The sequence below is a fragment of the Streptopelia decaocto genome (genome assembly GCF_964273445.1).
Source record: "Streptopelia decaocto genome assembly, chromosome: 1".
NCBI lineage: Eukaryota > Metazoa > Chordata > Aves > Columbiformes > Columbidae > Streptopelia > Streptopelia decaocto.
Window position 1 is genome coordinate 415,549 of NC_138663.1, and position 19,493 is coordinate 435,041.

General features: G+C 60.0%; 1 protein-coding gene across 3 annotated transcripts in view; it reads left to right on the plus strand.

Moving 5' to 3' along the window:
- Positions 1 to 19,493, plus strand: part of SHANK3 (SH3 and multiple ankyrin repeat domains 3) — a 393,528-nt gene that overhangs the window by 96,187 nt on the left and 277,848 nt on the right. For all 3 annotated transcript variants that reach the window (XM_082076373.1, XM_082076372.1, XM_082076371.1), the window contains exons 10-11: positions 530 to 607; positions 17,327 to 17,393. In XM_082076373.1, the coding sequence (XP_081932499.1) occupies positions 530 to 607; positions 17,327 to 17,393 (145 nt within the window). The remainder of the gene's footprint in view (positions 1 to 529; positions 608 to 17,326; positions 17,394 to 19,493) is intronic.

Below are 19,493 nucleotides of genomic sequence, written 5' to 3' on the forward strand. Positions count from 1 at the left end.
GTGCTCACACTTAGTTTGAGGTGGGTGCTGATTTGGCCCAGGTGCTCACACTTAGTTTGAGGTGGGTGCTGATTTGGCCCAGGTGCTCACACTTAGTTTGAGGTGGGTGCTCATTTGCCCAGGTGCTCACACTTAGTTTGAGGTGGGTGCTGATTTGGCCCAGGTGCTCACACTTAGTTTGAGGTGGGTGCTCATTTGTCCCAGGTGCTCACACTTAGTTTGAGGTGGGTGCTCATTTGCCCAGGTGCTCACACTTAGTTTGAGGTGGGTGCTCATTTGGCCCAGGTGCTCACACTTAGTTTGAGGTGGGTGCTCATTTGCCCAGGTGCTCACGTTTAATCTGAGGGGGGCACATGCCTGGGGCGGGGCTTGTTGGGCACATCCTGTGGCCTTTAGCCTGTGCTGGGGAAGGTCTGTGGGCTGGGGTCCCGTCCCTCTCACCAATGGCCCTGGGTTCTTGCTGCCGGTCTCTGGGTTTTGGGGGCAGCGCGGGGCGCCGTTGCCGCGCTCACTGCTCTTCCCGTTGCAGGAGAGCTGTGCTCGGGTCCTCCTCTTCCGCGGTGCGAGCAAAGAGATCCGCAACTACAACAGCCAGACGGCGTTCCAGGTGAGGCAGCGAGCCCGGCCGAGCCGCGGCGGGCACGGCGCTGAGCGGGGCGAACCCGGGTCAGGGCGCTTGTTCTGACACCGGCTTGGTTGCTGGGGTGGGAAAGAGAACACGCGGTACTTGTGGGAGGGGCTGTGGAGATGGTATCTTGGTGTCAGCGCCCTGAGGTGGCTCCAGATAGCACAGAGTCATTCAGAGGGTTTAGAGGTTGTAATCTGCTGGGTTATCTTCCCCGACACAAATCCGCATCCTCACTGCGCAGGGTGGCCCAGAACCCTCTGCGGCGCCGCGCTCCTCCTGGGAGCTGAAATCCCGTGCTCAGAGATGGGGTTTGGGTGGTGGCACTGGGCTCCTCCCGGGAGCTGAAATCCCATGCTCAGAGATGGGGTGTGGGTGGCGCCGGGCTCCTCCTGGGAGCTGAAATCCCGTCCTCAGAGATGGGGTTTGGGTGGCGGCGCCGGGCTCCTCCCGGGAGCTGAAATCCCGTGCTCAGAGATGGGGTTTGGGTGGCGGCGCCGGGCTCCTCCCGGGAGCTGAAATCCCGTGCTCAGAGATGGGGTTTGGGTGGTGGCGCCGGGCTCCTCCTGGGAGCTGAAATCCCGTGCTCAGAGATGGGGTTTGGGTGGTGGCGCCGGGCTCCTCCTGGGAGCTGAAATCCCGTGCTCAGAGATGGGGTTTGGGTGGCGGCGCCGGGCTCCTCCTGGGAGCTGAAATCCCGTGCTCAGAAGATGGGGTTTGGGTGGTGGCACCGGGCTCCTCCTGGGAGCTGAAATCCCGTGCTCAGAGATGGGGTTTGGGTGGTGGCACCGGGCTCCTCCTGGGAGCTGAAATCCCGTGCTCAGAGATGGGGTGTGGGTGGCGGCGCCGGGCCGGGTTCGGGATGGCGATGTCGGGCTGTGCGGCCCCTGAGCAGCTGTGCCCGTGTGCTCCCCGCGCGCCCCCTCCCGCGGCACCGGCTGCTGCGGCGGAGGAGGGTCCGAAATGATGGGCTGTGGTGCCTTTTGTGTTCGGATTGGGAGGAGAGGGTGACGGCAATGAACCTGAGCTCCTGCGGCGGGTCAAAGGGAAGTGAGTGGGGCGTGGGGGTGTTTCTGTTCACACCTGTGCTCCCGTGGGAGCAGCTCGTCTGTCTTTCTGCGTGTGTTGCTCCGATCCTCCGTTCCCAGCAGTGTGGAAGGTGCTTCATCCCACCGTTGTGCCCTCTCTGGGGGAGGCGTCTCGTCTGCGTTCTCCACAGTCGTGTCGCTTGGCCCAGGTCGCAGGCACTCGTCCCCTGTCTCAGCAACAGTGCTGGTGTTGGTTTTGGTGGAGGGTGGTGGTTTTTGGTGGTTCTGTGGTGCGTTCTGTTTGGTTGATTTGGAGGCAGTTGTGCTATGAGTGGACGAGGTTTCCCGTTGGTTGGCACGGGCTGTGTTGGCGCAGAGCCGCTCTGGCTGCGGCGCTCTGTCGCTTGTGCAGCTCCAGTGACGCCGATGGGTCGTGGAGCCCAAGCACGTACCGAGGGTTTTGTCAGCCGGTCCCTGCCCGAGGGCGCTGCCGGGGCCGGGTCTGAGGGCCCCGGGATCCCCAGGACATCGGGGGCTCCGTTTCCCGTCCTGTGCTGAGCACGGGGCGGCTGCAGCCCCCGGGCAGGACATAACACTGGTGCTCCCGGGCTGGTGACAGGGATGTCCCTCCTGTCACCCTGCTGGGCCACTGCCATACCAAAAGGGACCAGCCACTGTTCCTGTCCCTGGGAATGGGCTCGTAACCGGCCACCAGCTGAGCTCCGTGTGGCCCATCACCGCCCTGGAGCTGCTGGTCCAGCCAGTTCACCCGCCTCGTCACCCCTGCACACCCGGCCCTGCCCCGTCCCGCAGTGAGGATGCTGCAGGAGACCCCCCGGAGCGCCCCCCGGGGCGGGGCGAGGGCCCCACGGAGCGCCCCCCGGGGCGGGGTGAGGACCCTCCTGCGCCCCCCGGGGCGGGGTGAGGACCCTCCTGCGCCCCCGCTCGGATCCCCGCGGGAAGGCAGCGGGAAGCCGTGGCTGAAAGGGAGCCGGGTGTCGGGTTCTGGGCTCCGTTGCCGTGTCCCCGGGTCGGGTCGGCTCTGTCTGAAGGTGCTGTGGTGTCCGCTCCCCTGCTCGTGGGCCCCGTCCCGGGCTGGGCTGCTCCCGCGCTTCACTCTTCCTCTCAGTGTTTTCTGACATCTAACCTGGATCTTTCCTGTTGAGTTTTAAGCCTGTTGCTTTTCCCTGTTGTTGAGAACAGGTTATTTTTGTCCTCGCTGCCTGCTTTTTGCTTCTCCAGTCAGGTCACCTGTTCCCCACCCGATCGCTGCTCTCTGGGTGAACGTCCCAGAGCTCGCAGGCCCTGGAAAGCATAATCTGGTCATTGCTATTGATTCGCTCTGCAGTCTCTCCGTACCTTTTGTTTCACTCTGTTCCTAAAGCAGCCGTCTCCAGCTGAGAGCAGCCCGCTCCGCGGAGCGGTGGGTTGCACTGCACGTGTGGAGGTGAGGCTGCTCGTTGTACATCCTGCTATGGTTTCCTTTTCCTGCCGCAGCGTGACTCGGTTGACTCACTTCCAGCTGGTGATGCTGCAGTCCCAGCTCTCGGCTCCCCGGGCGCGCTGGTGCTGCGATGGGGACGCGGGGACGTCCCCCGCTCGGCTGGACCCGCGGCTGCTGGGGCCGGAAACCCCCCCGGGGTCCCACCCGGGGGCTCCTGCCCCTGCTCAGCGTCCTCCTGCTCAGGAGCCTCCTTGTTACACCCGGGCAGAACTCCCTGTGTTGTACCTGGTGCCCATGGGCTCCTGTTCTTGGTGAACCTTGAGGAATCACAGAATCACGGGATGTCGGGGTTGAAGGGCCCTGGAAAGCTCATCCAGTGCAATCCCCCCATGGAGCAGGAACACCCAGATGAGGTTCCACAGGAAGGTGTCCAGGCGGGTTGGAATGTCTGCACAGAAGGAGACTCCACAACCCCCTGGGCAGCCTGGGCCAGGCTCTGCCACCCTCACCCCAACAAGTTGCTTCTCAAATTTAAGTGGAACCTCCTGTGTTCCAGCTTGATCCCATTACCCCTTGTCCTATCATTGTTTGCCACCGAGAAGAGCCTGGCTCCATCCTCCTGACACTCACCCTTTATATATTTATAAACATTAATAAGGTCCCCCCTCAGTGTCCTCTTGTCCAGCTCCAGAGCCCCAGCTCCCTCAGCCTTTCCTCACACGGGAGATGCTCCACTCCCTCCAGCATCTTGGTGGCTGCGCTGGACTCTCTGCAGCAGTTCCCTGTCCTGCTGGAGCTGAGGGGCCGGAACTGGACACTGCCATGGGCTGACCCATCTCCTGCAATCCCTGTACACAAACTGCCGTTGCATTTGTCTCTGTAGACTAAATCTTTACCCCCACACACACTTATTTCTTGAGTTTCCAACAATCATTTCAATTATAATACTCTAATGACTTTGCGTCTCCTTCCTGCTTGATCACATCTAGGAGCTTACTAAGCACGTTCTGCAGTGCATCATCCCTCTGCCGATGGGGAGACTGAGTCCTGCCGAACCTGGGTCGGCTCCTGTGAAATCCGTTTAGCGTACATTTGTAGTCTGACAGTCATGAATTAGTTTTCTCATCAGTTTTTCAGCGCTTGGCAGGAATTTCAGCCAGATTTAAGTTCTGTTTTTCTGCGATCGGCACAGAAGGCCGTCAGAAGTTTTGCAGTAGACAGCTACGTGTCTTCAGTGTCTTTGCAGAGCCTGGCCCGCTCCCCCTCCGGGAAGTGACCTGGATGCCTTGAATTTGGTTCACTCTTTATGAATGACCGTTGTTGGTCATCTCCGTTTACAGAATCCCTGCTGTCCCGGTGTTCTTCTGACGGTAAATCTGAGTTTCCTGGCGGATAGCGCAGCGTCCCGCGCCTGTGGGTGCGTTCAGAGCCGGCTGTACCATCCCGCGCCTGTGGGTGCGTTCAGAGCCGGCTGTACCATCCCGCGCCTGTGGGTGCGTTCAGAGCCGGCTGTACCGTCCCGCGCCTGTGGGTGCGTTCAGAGCCGGCTGTACCATCCCGCGCCTGTGGGTGCGTTCAGAGCCGGCTGTACCATCCCGCGCCTGTGGGTGCGTTCAGAGCCGGCTGTACCGTCCCTCTCCCGCGCGCTGCCGGTGGCACAGGCCGTGGCTGGCACCAGGGCTGCTCTGGCGCCGTGTGGCTGCGGCTCAGCTCGCGCCTGCGGATCTCTGGCACTGCCAATAGTATCGGTGGTTCATAACCTGGGCGCGGAACCCAGCACGCAGGCAGATAACGCCCTGGGTACCGCGTGGTGGTTCTGTGAGACCCGACTGACCCGCCGGTTTCACAGAATCACAGCATGGACTGGCTTGGAAAAGCCCTCAGAGATCATCCAGTCCAACCCTTGGTCCAACTCCAGTCCATTGACTAGATCATGGCACTAAGTGCCATGTCCAGTCTCAGTTTAAAACCTCCAGGGCCGGTGAGTCCAGCACCTCCCTGGGCAGCCATTCCAATCCTGACCACTCTCTCTGCACAGAATTGCTTTCTCATCTCCAGCCTCAATTTCCCCTGGCAGAGTTGAAGCCCATGGCCCCTTGTCCTATTGCTGATGCCTGGGAGAAGAGCCCAATCCCCCCCTGGCTAGAACTGCCCTTCAGGTAGTTCTAGAGAGTGCTGAGCTCAGCTCTAAGCCTCCTCTTCTCCAGACTAAACAAGCCCAGCTCCCTCAGCCTCTCCCCATAGGGCTTGTGCTCAAGTCCCTTCCCCAGTCTTGCTGCTCTTCTCTGGACCCGCTCCAGCACTTCAATCTCTTTCCTGACCTGAGGGCCCAGAACTGAACACAATACTCCAGGTGTGGCCTCCCCAGTGCAGAGCACAGGGGAAGGATCACTTCCCTTGTCCTGCTGACCACGCTGGTTTGGATCCAGGACAGGATCCCATTGGCCTTCTTGGCCACCTGGGCACACTGATGGCTCATGTTGAGCTTCCTGTCCATTAGTCCCCCAGGTCCCTTTCTGCCCGCCTGCTCTGCAGCCACTCTGTGCCCAGCCTGGAGCGCTGCAGGGGAAGTTTGGTGCTGTTTGCTCCTGTGTTGGTGAACTGTGCAGCAAAGAGCTCAGGGGCAAAGCCACCAAGCCGCTGGTCGCGGTGCCGGAGCTCGTGGCTCCTCCGGCTCCTGCCGGTGCTGCCGCTCCCTGACGGGGTCCCCTCGGGCGCCCGACCTTCCCAACCTCCCCCACCTCTGCTGCCCCGTCCCGTCGCTGGGGCTCAGAACAGCTCCAGCGGTTCTCCTGCACCTTCGAGGTCTGCGCTCGGGCGTTATCCCGACGCGCCGTTTGTCTCGGCTTTCTGGAACAACACTAACGGGCTGTTAGATGGATTTTCTTTGGAGATTTGTATCTTGTTGCTTTAAAATAGACATCACGGTCTGAACTCCGCAATTTGCAGTCACGTTGCCCAGGCAACGGAATATTCTCAAACGGAGTGATTTGTTAAGGAACGTCTTCAGTTAACTGTGATTCTTTTCTAATTTAGCTTAAATTTCAGCTGACAGCGTTTGGATTTCTAACTTACTGGTGACATACCTCGTGATGTCATAGAAACAAATAAATGTAATGCTACTAATGTAGGTGAGTGTTGGGTGTTGGAGAACACTGGGAGGAGCTGCTGGAGCGAGGGGTGTTTGTCAGTGTGGTGAGCTCAGCTGTAAACTCCTGCAAGCGGCTGTTGTTCCTCGATGCATCAAACAGAAACAGCGTCTGCCGCTTGACGTGCTCTGCAGACCTACACCCGACCAATGCCGAGGGTCCTGCCTGGTGCGGGAATGTCTGTAGCGGGATTTTATTAAGAAGCTCCGTATTTCTGTTGTCAGCGCGGCGGTAACCTCGTCCTCCCCATCTGCTGCGCTGCCGAACACGTGGGCTGTGGGGCGGTGGGTTTGTGTGTGTGCCGAGCCGACTGATTTCGCTCTCGAGCTCTACGATAGTGGAAATTAAAATAATGTATGGAGGTGTGGAGTTCCTGTTGGCGCTTGGAGTGGTTACTCAACCTGGTATTTATTGAAACCACAACATGTCTTCCTCAGACTTAATGCATTTGCTCTCTGAGTGGGAAGACATTATTTTTTTGGCATTTAAAAGTATATTTGTTAACTTTCAACAATACAGTTTATTAAAGTTCAGGACCTCTGAGAAATGTGTTGTCTGTGCTTAAGCTCTTTGTTGTCCTTGACGATCAGGTAACGCAGAAACCCGGCTTCTTCTAACCTTTCTTAGACTTCAGAATAACCACAAGCTTTCTCACAGTCCGGATTGGAGAAGCGTGGTTTCAGCTGAGCGCGGCTGTTAGTGATGAAGGAGCTCGCAGGCACGGCCACCGTGGGGGCGTTTTCCACGGGTGGGGTCGGCGTCTGTGTGCCCGGCAGCTTTGGGTGCTGGGTGGGTGTCCCCACCGCGTGTGTGTCCCGCGGAGCTCAGCAGTTCCCATGAGCAGACGGGTGACAGCCCCGCGCGTGTGCGGGTGACAGCTCAGCGGTTCCCATGAGCAGACGGGTGACAGCCCCGCGCGTGTGCGGGTGACAGCTCACAGCCGGCAGCGCGGCTCTTCAGGCCTCTTGGGGATCACACAGTGTCAGGGGCTGAAGGGCCCTGGAAAGCCCATCCAGTGCAATCCCCCCATGGAGCAGGAACACCCAGCTGAGGTTACACAGGAAGGTGTCCAGGCGGGTTGGAATGTCTGCACAGAAGGAGACTCCACAACCCCCCTGGGCAGCCTGGGCCAGGCTCTGCCACCCTCACCCCAACAAGTTGCTTCTCATATTTAAATGGAACCTCCTGTGTTTCAGTTTGCACCCATTGCCCCTTGTCCTGTCCCTGGTTGTCACCAGAAGAGCCTGGCTCCATCCTCCTGACACTGCCCCTTTCCGTATTGATCCCCAGGAATGAGTCCCCCCTCAGTGTCCTCTTGTCCAGCTCCAGAGCCCCAGCTCCCTCAGCCTTTCCTCACACGGGAGATGCTCCACTCCCTGCAGCATCTTGGTGGCTGCGCTGGACTCTCTCCAGCAGTTCCCTGTCCTGCTGGAGCTGAGGGGCCACAACTGGACACAAGATTCCAGGTGTGGTCTCCCCAGGGCAGAGCAGAGGGGCAGGAGAACCTCTCTGACCTACTGACCATCCCCTTCTAACCCACCCCAGGTACCATTGGCTTCCTGGCCACAAGGGCCCAGTGCTGGCTCATGGTCACCCTGCTGTCCCCAGGACCCCCAGCTCCCTTTCCCCTACACTGCTCTCTAACAGGTGAAGCGCCCTCCTCCTCTTCCTCTGGAAAATAACAATTGATTGACTCTGGGGTGTTCTGGGATGGACATGGGGGTCCGGGGGCAGCAGTACCCGGGGTGCTGGCTCTGTGGGGCCGCTGGGCCTGTGCTGGCGAGCCAGGCTGTGCCCCGCACCTCGGCACCTCGGCACAGCCGCCGCCGCATCTGCACCGAGCACCGGGGTGGTTTGGTCTCTTTTAACTGTCACATTGCGAGGCTTTTACGGCTGCTGGAGCTCTTTGGTGTCCCCAGTGAATGCTGCTCTGCTCCTGTGCCGGGCCCGGCTCCCGGAGCAGCGCCGGTGTCCGCGCAGGTTCTGCAGCACACAGCACTGCATTTGCACACTTTGCTAACTGGTGCTCTGAATTAATCTTTTTGGCTACAGTTCTTGTTCCAAGAGTTATCCCTGTGGTTTATCCCTGGTGTGCATCCCTGCTTTCCAAGGCGGTTTCGCCTCCCCGCAGTGCTCTGGGCTCCTCTGCTGACCCGTGTCCCCATGTCCCCGTGTCCCCGTGTCCCCGTGTCCCCAGGCTCTGCCCCTCGCCGGGCTGGGGCTCGTCACCGGCACGCGGCTGCTTTGGACCGAGGGCTGAGCAATGTCCTGAGCAGTGTCCTGCTCGGTGGCACCTCTGCAGTAACAAATACACGTAGAGCAGGGTAAACGGAATATAACATGTCACGCACACACATATATATGTGTCTTCTGGATGCAGTCTGGATATACCGTCATGGGGAAGGGTAGATGTGTCGTGCCATGCGTTTCTGGGCGCACTGTCTCCCGCGGGGTCAGGATGGCGCTCCTCTCCCCGCTCGGAGCAGGAAAGCAGCCCTGCGGTGTTTCTGTCCGGGGGGGTTTCCTCTGTGCTGAGAAAATCAGGAGTGTCTGTGGCTTCAGTCAAAGGTCTTGGCAGAGCTGGCACGTTTCCTTGTCCCCCCAGCAGTAACTGCTGGGTTAAGCCATCACTGGCATCTTTTTAATACTCTTTTAAGATTTAAGGTGAGCAAACCCACGTCTGTCCATCTTTCCTCAGGGGTCCAAAGTTCCAGCTTGGTGCTTTCCATTCATTTGCCTCCTTACGAAGACCTTTGTCCCAGCACCGCCTGTGTCAGCCCAGACGGGTCTTTGCCGTCTGGTTAATACCTCCTAAAATGACGTTTTTCTTTATGCAATGTCCTTGACGCGTGCTCAGTTTGGGGTTTCCGCTGTCACCCCGCGTTGAGTTCCGCTGCACCGTGTCCAGCCGGTTGTTCTCCACCTCTGTTTATACACGGGGTTTCGTGGTTCCAAGGGTCGGTTTGTACCAGAACACACTGGTTTTCTCTCTGATCCAGACGTCGCTGCCTCTGCCAGCCAAGTTCACGGACTCGTCAGTCAATCTGGGTATTACGCTTTCTGCTTTTAACGTGATTTACTTTCCCAAAACTAGGGAAGTTATCAGTAAAACAAGAATAAAATCTAATTAGAGCCTATGATGTCAAAATTGGCATAGGGTATGCAGGAAAAAGAATCCAGAAAAACATTCTAGATGGTAAATATCCGTCAGTATTCTCAATGTACCACACACGGTCCCTGTGAAGATTCTGCAGAACAACCTGGATACTGTGAGGGTGGGTAACGCTTCTGGTGCTGCGCAACTTATACAGGATTGTGATGCTTCTGGAAGTGTTTCCAACAGCAGGAAAGCTGACCAGGTGGGGAAAGAGATACATTCCAAATGTCTCGTTCATTACTGTAACCGCAGCTACGGGCGCTGAGAGCCTGGCCCGGGTTCCCAGAGAGGTGGTGGCTGAACCATCCCTGAGACATCCCAGGCCAGGCTGGACGGGCTCTGAGCACCCTGAGCTGGTGCAGATGTCCCTGCTCATGGCAGGGGGCTGGGGGACATTTGAAGGTCCCTCCAACCCAAACCAGCTGTGATTCTATGGGCAAAAAAAGGACTTGTGAAGCGAAGAGAAAAGGTGTGAACAACCATAACTGAAAATATGAAGAGAAGTTCTGGCTTCTTGATAGAAAGAGAAGCTGGGCTCTGTGTGCCTGCGCAGGGCTGGCTGGCTCGAGGCCCCGGGGCGGCGCTTGTCCCGCGCGGGAGCGCTGCCTGTTGCTCCAGGAGGTGCTGGGTCTGTCACACCGTCACTGACCCGGTGACGCTCCCGGGAGCATCAGACGAGCTGCATCTGTGCGGTGCGATGGCAGCACACATGCTGGAACGTACCTAGAGCTCCGGCTCGTATGGCGGCCCAGATGGCGCTGCCGTCTGTGAGCGGCAGGGTTGGCCGGTAGGGCTGCCAGACTGCTGGAGGCCTGGAGCAAATATAGAACAGGCTTGGAGTCTGCCTGGCCACGGAGAGGTAGACGGCTTTGAAAACAGTGCAGACGTGTAGCAGTGCTGCCTGGCTAAATAAAATGCGATGATTAAAAAGAATCATTCTGCTCTCTGTTATCTGGGATAACGGGCAGCTCGCAAATCATCAGCCATGGGAAGCCTCGGTAACTGGAGACGTCTTGGGTAAAGTGGCGCAGAAATAGCTGACAGCAGTCTGGCCTGGCGGCAGATGCTTCTCGGGCTCTGAGGGCTGCTGGGGGGCTCTGGTGTGTCACGGCGCCAGCCTGGCCGCCGGAGCCCTCCCTGCAGCTCTGCCGGCTCGTGCTCAGCACCGCTGGCCATCGCTCCCTTCCCTCCAGCGCCCGCGGGAGCTGCTGCTGGGGCATCTCCCCGTCCCGCTCCGTCCCGCCCCGGCACCCGCTCCAGCGCCGCTCCCGCTGCCTTTTCCGCCTTTCGCACGTGTGGGTGGTAACTGGGAAGCCCTGGGCTTCTCTGGCTGTTGTGGTCTGCGATGGAGACACCTGTGAGAGCATGGTGTGCTTAGCGTGGAGCAGCCACGCAGGCCGGCTTGACTTGGGAAGTCTGTCACTTCCCAGCTGGAGGTTCAGCCCGTGGGGGTGTGGGCTTCTTATGAAAATACGGGAACACATCAGCGTTTTCAGAGCTACTCTGGCATCTGCTCGGTGTTCTGATCCTCATCCACGTAACTCCCTTTTGAAGGTACCGTCCAGAATGGAAACTCCTGCCGCTGAACTCCATCTCTTCACTTCCCGCTCTTCCTTTTTCTTCCCACGTTGTGAAGATCCCGATGAGCTTTTGTGTGGCTCTTGGTTCCTCAGCAGCCCCATGGGACCGGGCGCTGGAGCCGGGCTGGGCTGAGCCAGGGTGGGCTGGGCTGGGCTGAGCCAGGGTGGGCTGGGCTGGGCTGAGCCAGGATGGGCTGGGCTGGGCTGAGCCAGGGTGGGCTGGGCTGGGCTCAGCGCCAGCCGTGCAGGTTTGTCACCCTGTCACATGGGGTGGGACCACGGGCTCTCCTGCAGCTGGTGTCCCTGCGCTGGGCCCCTGCAGGTCCGTGTCTGCAGCGTGTGACAGTCACGGGCTGGTGGCCGCTGGTGGCAGCGGGCGCAGAGGGGTCACGGGGTTTGGTCTGCGGGAGCCTGGAGGTGCCTCCTGTGGGCTCCTGCTCGATCAGTTCGATCAGAACGTGACCTTATCCTCGCCCTTGTTCAAGCGCCCTGCCCCTTGGAGCAGATAACCGTGGTGTCTTCCCATGGCTCAGTACATCCACCCAAGCTCCATCTTCGCACATCACACCTCGGTGCAAGGAGGTAACAGGTGCTTTAGTGTGAATATACAGCGACAGCTCAGAACAAGAAACGCTGAACACCGTTGTAGAGCCAGGCGCAGGGTGAAGGCCGAGTGCGGTGCCGTGGTTGGAGTTGTTTGACCGGCCCCTGTGCAGGTCGACTCTCGTTTGGCGAGCGAGGCGGCGGCGCCGGCCGTGCCGGTGGCCTCGGCCCCTGACACGGGTGCTTTGGTTCTCCACACCTGGGCGCCCCGCGCTCTGCGGGCCGGTGCTGGTTCGGTGATGTGCTGCTGGTCCCGGTGGGTCCTCATCAGTGTCCCCCGAGCTCGGTGTCACCAGGAGGGGCTGGGGACCGTCCCAGGGCTCGTGCAGTGTAGCACGCTCTTGTCCTTGTTTCTCTTTGGCGAGGAGTGTTTGAGCAGCGCTGTCACCCACAGCACCTGGCTGAGATCTCACCGCCGTTACTCTTACAGGGAATATTTGAGTGATCTTTCAGTTTTCCGCTGTTAACTCTCAGGCCTCACCGGCGCGCTGGCGTTACGTGCCGCGCAGCCCCTTCAGGTGTCTCTCCTTTCTTTGAGAAATTACCCAGTTTGCCTAAAAAGATAAAAATAGGCAAGTAGCTGTTAGATTAAAAAGCGTTGTCACTTTTCGTATCGTGCTGTGGAATGACTCAGGCATTTCAGAAAATAACGCTGTGCCGGAGCCGTGGATGGTTGTGCAGCCTGAGCGTGTATTTCCATAGCCTGGTCTGTGGCACCGGGGCAAACCGCGGTGAGAAGCGCCCTGTGCGCGGCGCCGCCGACCCCGGCACCGCCAGGGGGAGGAACCCGGCTGCGATGTTGAAGCGTTGGGGTGGGGGCGTCCGGCTGATTGCTTCAAAGTGGGTCACTGGGCTTCTGTGGGCAAGCCAGAGTGGTTTTTCTGACAGTCACCAATTCCTCCCACTGTGGTGTTACAGCCACTCAAGTTGCTAGCTGTGAAATACTAAAAGTTCAGGCATTTCTCTCCTTGAGACTTCCTTTTCTTGTCTAGCCGTCCCCAAAAAGCTCTTGCTTCTGATGTGCCGTTCAGGGCATGGTCTGTGGTGCGGGGTCTGCACGGCTCTGCCAGCACGGGGGGTGCTGGGTGAGGGTGCTGGGGGTGCAGGGTGCAGGTGCTGAGGTGCTGGGGGTGCAGGGTGCAGGTGCTGCGTTGCAGGCGCTGAGGTACTTGGGCTGCAGGTGCAGGGTGCAGGTGCCGGGATGCTGGGGTGCAGGGTGCAGGTGCTGGGGTGCAGGGTGCAGGTGCTGGGGTGCAGGGTGCAGGTGCAGGGTGCAGGTGCTGGGGTGCAGGGTGCAGGTGCTGGGGTGCAGGGTGCAGGTGCAGGGTGCAGGTGCTGGGGTGCAGGTGCTGGGGTGCAGGTGCAGGGTGCAGGTGCTGGGGTGCAGGGTGCAGGTGCAGGGTGCAGGTGCTGGGGTGCAGGGTGCAGGTGCTGGGGTGCAGGGTGCAGGTGCAGGGTGCAGGTGCTGGGGTGCAGGGTGCAGGTGCTGGGGTGCAGGGTGCAGGTGCAGGGTGCAGGTGCTGGGGTGCAGGTGCTGGGGTGCAGGTGCAGGGTGCAGGTGCTGGGGTGCAGGGTGCAGGTGCAGGGTGCAGGTGCTGGGGTGCAGGGTGCAGGTGCTGGGGTGCAGGGTGCAGGTGCAGGGTGCAGGTGCTGGGGTGCAGGGTGCAGGTGCTGGGGTGCAGGTGCAGGGTGCAGGTGCAGGGTGCAGGTGCTGGGGTGCAGGGTGCAGGTGCTGGGGTGCAGGGTGCAGGTGCAGGGTGCAGGTGCTGGGGTGCAGGGTGCAGGTGCTGGGGTGCAGGGTGCAGGTGCAGGGTGCAGGTGCTGGGGTGCAGGGTGCAGGTGCTGGGGTGCAGGGTGCAGGTGCAGGGTGCAGGTGCTGGGGTGCAGGGTGCAGGTGCTGGGGTGCAGGGTGCAGGTGCAGGGTGCAGGTGCTGGGGTGCAGGGTGCAGGTGCTGGGGTGCAGGTGCAGGGTGCAGGTGCAGGGTGCAGGTGCTGGGGTGCAGGGTGCAGGTGCTGGGGTGCAGGGTGCAGGTGCAGGGTGCAGGTGCTGGGGTGCAGGGTGCAGGTGCTGGGGTGCAGGGTGCAGGTGCAGGGTGCAGGTGCTGGGGTGCAGGGTGCAGGTGCTGGGGTGCAGGGTGCAGGTGCTGGGGGTGCCTGGGAACGCGGACTGTGCCCCCACCGGCGGGGCAGCCGCTGTGCCCCGAGCCCCAGCGGAGCCGGCAGCGCTGTGTGAAATCCTTGCGGCTCCTTTGCTTTTCCAGCTTGGGTTGGAGAGCGTGCCCGGCGGGGCTCTTCTCCCTCCCCAGGGATCTCTGTGCGATTCCCTTCCGAACAGGCGCCTCGTGCAGCGTGGCCCGGTGCGGCCCTGGAAGCTGTGTCACCTGGGGGGTCGATGGCGGGTGTGTGTCACCTGGGGGGTCGATGGCGGGTGTGTGTCACCTGCGGGGGTCGATGGCGGGTGTGTGTCACCTGCGGTGTTTAATGGCAGGTGTGTGTCACCTGCGGTGTTTAATGGCAGGTGTGTGTCCCGTGGCGTCACCGGCCCCGGCGCAGCCAGAGCGGGGACAGCGGCACCAGCCGTGCAGGGACGGCGGCACCAGCACCAGCCGTGCGCGGAGCGGCTCCTGCGCAGCACGTGATTCACCGGCCTTTTGGGAATTATTCCCGAGACTTACGTCTGATAAGACTCATCATTTGTACTCAGAATTAGGATTTTTCATGCTGTTTGTTTGAGGAACTTCAAAGCTCAAATGCTTTTTCTGAATGTTGTCAGTTTGCTTGTTTTTCCTTTCAGATTTGCCCGAATTCAGGTCACTCGCCCCTCTGTACGAAGGTTTGTTTGCCTGCTCAAAGAATGTGACTTTGGGAGAGCAGACGTTGTCACTGTGTGTGTGTAAGGACAGACCTGGGGAGGTGGCCGTTTGGAGCAAGCCTGGGGGCAAACAGCCTGTCACTCGGTTTTTCGCTGCTGTGGTGGCCTCGTTTCCCAACTGCAGAAGGAAAGTGTCTTTCTTGCAGCCGTCACCGATCGCTTCCAGCTCCAGCCGAGGAGCAGGGCAGGATCCTGGGCCTCAGAAAATGGAACAAATGCACATAAACATTGCTGGGCTGAGGATAGTGAGACTATTTCTGCTGAGAAAGGGTGATAGTGGAGAGGTGTGCGTGCTGCTCTGAGTCACCGCGTTAAATATATCCCTTCGTCACAAGTGAGTGGGGACGTGCAAACGAAGCTCGTATTTCTAAAAGCCGCTGTGGTGGGAGGGCAGGGAGCACTGAGCGGCTGGAGCTGCTCCCGGCCTGGCTCTGGGCTTCGGCTCCTGCTGCCCCATCGATACGCTGGAGCTGCTCCCGGCCTGGCTCTGGGCTTCGGCTCCTGCTGCCCCATCGATACGCTGGAGCTGCTCCCGGCCTGGCTCTGGGCTTCAGCTCCTGCTGCCCCATCGATACGCTGCTCTTGAGTCCCAGCCCCAGCCTGGGAAGAAAAGGGGGTGACGGTTCCAGCAGGGACAGGCAGAGCCAGCAGCCTCGTCCCAGCCTGTTCTCACACGTGTTCTCATGCTCTGAGCAGCGGCACTTTGGTTTTGCCCAGAATCAGCTCGATCCAGCTGCTTCTCATTCCCGATGCAGCTGCTTCTCATTCCCGATGCAGCTGCAGGTGCTGCGGGGGCGCAGCAGGGCCTGGGGTGCAGGGGCGCAGGGCGGCGGCGGCTGCGGCTCCCGTCGAGTGCAGGACTGGGCCGGTGGCTCCAGAGCAGCTCTTCCCGTGCAGTTCCTCGAGGCCCAGCGCTGGGTTCCGTGTGCTCCTGCTCGTCCCACCGCGGTTCTGTCCCAGCACCCGCCCCCCCGGCTGTCAGTGCTGCGGGAGCTCTGCAGGGCCCAGCCCCCCCTGCTCCCGCAGGGTCCCAGAGCAGATCACACAGGATCCCAGGGCTGGAATGGCTCAGAGGAGACTCCACAGCCGCTCTGGGCAGCCCGGGCGAGGCTGTTTACTGCATGGGGAGATGTACCGAGCCAGTGCTGCTGACCTTCTCTGGGGTGCCTGTGTCCGTTTATGAAGCAGACGCTCAGGTGTTTTCTTTCCCCGATGACTGTTTGAAGCCCCCGGAGCCAAACTCTCCGGCGAGGCCGTATCGGCACCATGGAAACATTCACGATGCTCCTTCCCTGATACCGTTGGCTCCGGAGCCCGTGCGTAGAGCTCTGAATGCAAACTCTCAGGGACACCCATAACCACGTGCAGAGCAGACTTTCAGGAAACAGAATCCTCAGGAAATAAAAGCTTTAATGGAGCAGAACAGCAGCAGGGCTGGCTCAAGCCGGGTACCTGCGCACAGCCCCACCCGAGCATAGGAAACTATGAACTGTTATATCTTTACAGACCATTCACACCGAGATTCAATCCAATAGCAGAATTTTGCCATCGGGTCCTTTGCTCCCCGTTGGCCCCTTTTCCTGACTCCACGTGGGCCTCCGTGCTGTTCAGCTGTTGGCGCTGGGTTTGGTCTGTGTCCAAGGTGCTGTTCTGTCTGGATGAATCCTTCCTCCTCAGCTCTGCCGGTGTCTGGGGTGTCTCCGCGTTGGCTCCATCGTTGTTCTCCCAGTCAGTCCCATTTCTCCCAGCAAAGTGCGAGCTGGACTTCACCTTGCAGGTGTTCAGTGTAGTCTGTAGCTGCTTTTGGTAAATACAAGTAGGACCTTACAGCTTAAAATTTTAGCAAATCTAACCTACCAAGTAACATGAATCAAGGAGTATATTAAAAATCACACAATCTTGTATTTCTAAATAATCCATTACATTCAGTATGCATCTACCTAAGCTAAATGACTAATCCTGAGTTTAAATTGGGCTCATCCGCTGACCTCTGGGTAGTAAAACCATTGCCGTACAGCTCACTTGTTCAGCAGGGATTGCTCACCTGGCTCACCCAGGCTGTCGTGTTCGCGGAATGAAGCGGTTGACTCGCAGTCAGGTTGCACGCAGTGGGAAAGGTCTGTGGGAGATCCCCTCACCCGCAGGCCACCGGCGTTCAGGGTCCGTTCTGCGTCCCCGCGGTCTCCCGGAAGGGGCTCTTGGCTGCGGCTCAGGCGCTTCCCTCCTGGAGCCTGGGCCAGCCGCGCTGCTGTGGCCGGGGGTCGAGCGCATCGCCACCGTACGACGGACCTGTGTGTCCGGGTGTTTTGTGGCAGACCCACGTTCAGCCTCCCCGCTTTCCCTGTTCCTTTGGGTTCTCTACGGTTCTTCCTGTGCAGAGAAGCCGTGGGATGGGTGGTAGGCAAAGCAACACTTAACGTCGGTCTGAAACGCTGCGGCTTTACTGAGCCGAGCTGCCGCTTGGCCAGCGCAGCCCGAGCGAGCGCGAGCCGGTCCCGGCCCAGGCGGCTCGGCGGCCGCTTCCTCGGCTCACCAGGATTCCCTGGGAAGCCTCGGGCTGGAGAACGTTTGGTCAGCACCCGCGGGACTCGGTGTTAACTCCTGCTGGCGCCAGGCGGTACCGCCGGGCCGGGAGAGGGACCGGCCATCTCGGAGCTGCTCGGCGCCCCTCGCCACGCGCTGTCCCTGCGGTGCCGGGAGCGCGTTCTCACCTCGGGGTTACCGACTGGGTGAGCTGAGGCAGAACAATCGTTGGCTCCGCGTCCCCGCGGGAAGCAGCTGTGACCGGTCCATCTGGCGCGATGCGCGGCAGCGAGCGCGGGGCCGGAGCTGCCGAGCCGCTCACCTCTCTGCCTCCCTCTCTTTCAGGTGGCCATCATTGCAGGAAATTTCGAATTGGCTGAGATCATCAAAACCCACAAAGAGTCTGATGTTGGTGAGTTCAATCTTCCTTCCTCCCCTCTCCTCCCCTCTGACCCCGCTGTGTGCTGGGGGCGGCGCGGCTGTGTTCGCGGTTCCCTGGCTCTGCCCGTGGCGGGCGCTGGAGCCGCAGCTCTGGGCTGGTTGGGTCTGGGGGCGGCAGGACAGAGCTGCTTTCCCCGGGCAGCCAGTTACTTTGTTCAGTCCAGGGTTTGCTCACGAGTGCTGAGGCTGCCAAGCTGAAGAATTAACCGAACCGTTAGTCCGAGGGGCTCTGAGCAGCTCTTCTGTGAAATCCCTTCAGCGTTCTCTCTCTGTGCAACCGTCTCCTGCCCGAAGCCTCTTGGTCCTGCGGGGCTGTGAACCGGCCGGTGCGCGGGAGACGAGCTCTGTCCAGCAGCGGCCGTGGCCACGGAGCTGCCGCTCTGTCGGTAGAAGGAGCAAAGGAGCCGCTGTTCTGCTTGCACTTGCTTCTTTGTGGGGGAGTAGTTTTGGGTTTCCCGGTCGGCCCTTTTCCTTACAGCGTGTCTTCTGGGGATATGCGACGTGTGCCATGCAAAACTGAGTGTTAGGTCAGAGACAAAATCAACACCTGTTGAGTTTTCTTGAAATATTCTGAGAAGTGAATTGGTTCAGAGCCCCCAGAGCCACGGAGGAACCGGGGTGAAGAGCTAATTCTTGGTGTGGGCACCTTCACAGAAGGTCAGCAGCCGAAAAAAGACTTGTGGAGTTAGAAACAGCCAGCAAGGGCCGGGCTTGGCTCTGGGAAGGGGCTGTGGATCTGGAAACCTGGCCCCAAGGCACCCTTTGTCAGCTCCCTCCTCAGGTGGCTGTGGCTGATGGTTATAAACGGCTGCTGAGAACTTGGGGGGAGGTGGAAGAGTCAGAAAGGACATGGGGAAAAGCCTGAGAATTCCGTATAACTACATCAGCAAGGGGTGCTCACGAGAGAGCCGCCCCGTCAGTGCCAGTGGCCAGCAGTGCCCGTCGGTGCTGGAGAGGGCTGGGTGACCTCCAGTCCGAGTTCCTCTGTCATTGAATCTGAGTCTGCGATTGACTGGCTCAATTATTTTTATTGAAAAAGGGCGTGAAAACGTGTCAGGTAGAATGAATTGTTCATGTTTTAGATATGGCTTTTTATATAAAAATAGGTCAGGTAACAGTTGCAAACTAATCTCGAGCAAAGCAGCAGGTCCAGATGGTTTCCACCTGGGTCACGGGAACTGGCAGATGAACTTCCCAGGAGAGATTGTTCTCTGAGGTTCGTTAGGAACGGAGAGGTGCACGTTCTGCGCAGAGGACGGGCTGCGTTACCGGGGTGCCGTGGCCCGGCCTTGGCCCCGACAGCGCAAGGAACACGGGCACCGAGGCGCGGGGGGGCGGGCAGCGCTGTGAGCGCAGCGATTGTCCCGGGTGCCCAGCGCGACGCTGCGCTTGTGTGGCCGCGAGGCAGGAGCCGGCGGCCCCGCCGCAGCAGCGCGGGGAGCGGAGCCGAGCGGGGCGCTGGCAGGGGAGGGATGCTCGGCGGGACATTTGGCCCCGTTCTCAGCACAGCCCTGAGCGTGCAGCTGCGCTTCAGGCTCCGGGAGCGTTCGTCCGTGTTTCTGTCTGGGTTGGGGATGTTCCTCTGCGCTGGAGCTGTTCCCACCTGCTGTGCTCTGTCTTACACTGCAGAGCAAGCCCGGAGGGTGTGAACTGAATTTCCTGTGCAGATAACCCAGAAGCTGTGGTTCAGAAGAACCCCCGAGGTGCCCCCTGTGCTGAGGGGTGTTCACCCGCGGGCTCACCGTGTGGGGTCAGAGGCGGGTGTGGGGCGGCTGTTCGCAGCCGGTGGGTGCAGGACGCCTCGCTCAGGCCTCACCACGCTCCCCGTGCGCAGGTCCCAGCCCTGCGGCTCTGCAGGGACCGAGAGCCGCTCGCTCTGTCCCGGCCGCGTCACTGGCGCCGGGGGAGCTCAGAGCGGAGGCTGCAAACCTGGGAGGGAGAGCGTGCTCGTGCAAGTAGAAAACGTTTGTGCAGGCTGTGGAATTGGGCTGTTCCATGGTTTCTGGTTTTTAACTTGTCCTCGTGTTTCCTGGGTCAGACAGAGGGTGCCATGAGTGGCACCTGCTGTGCT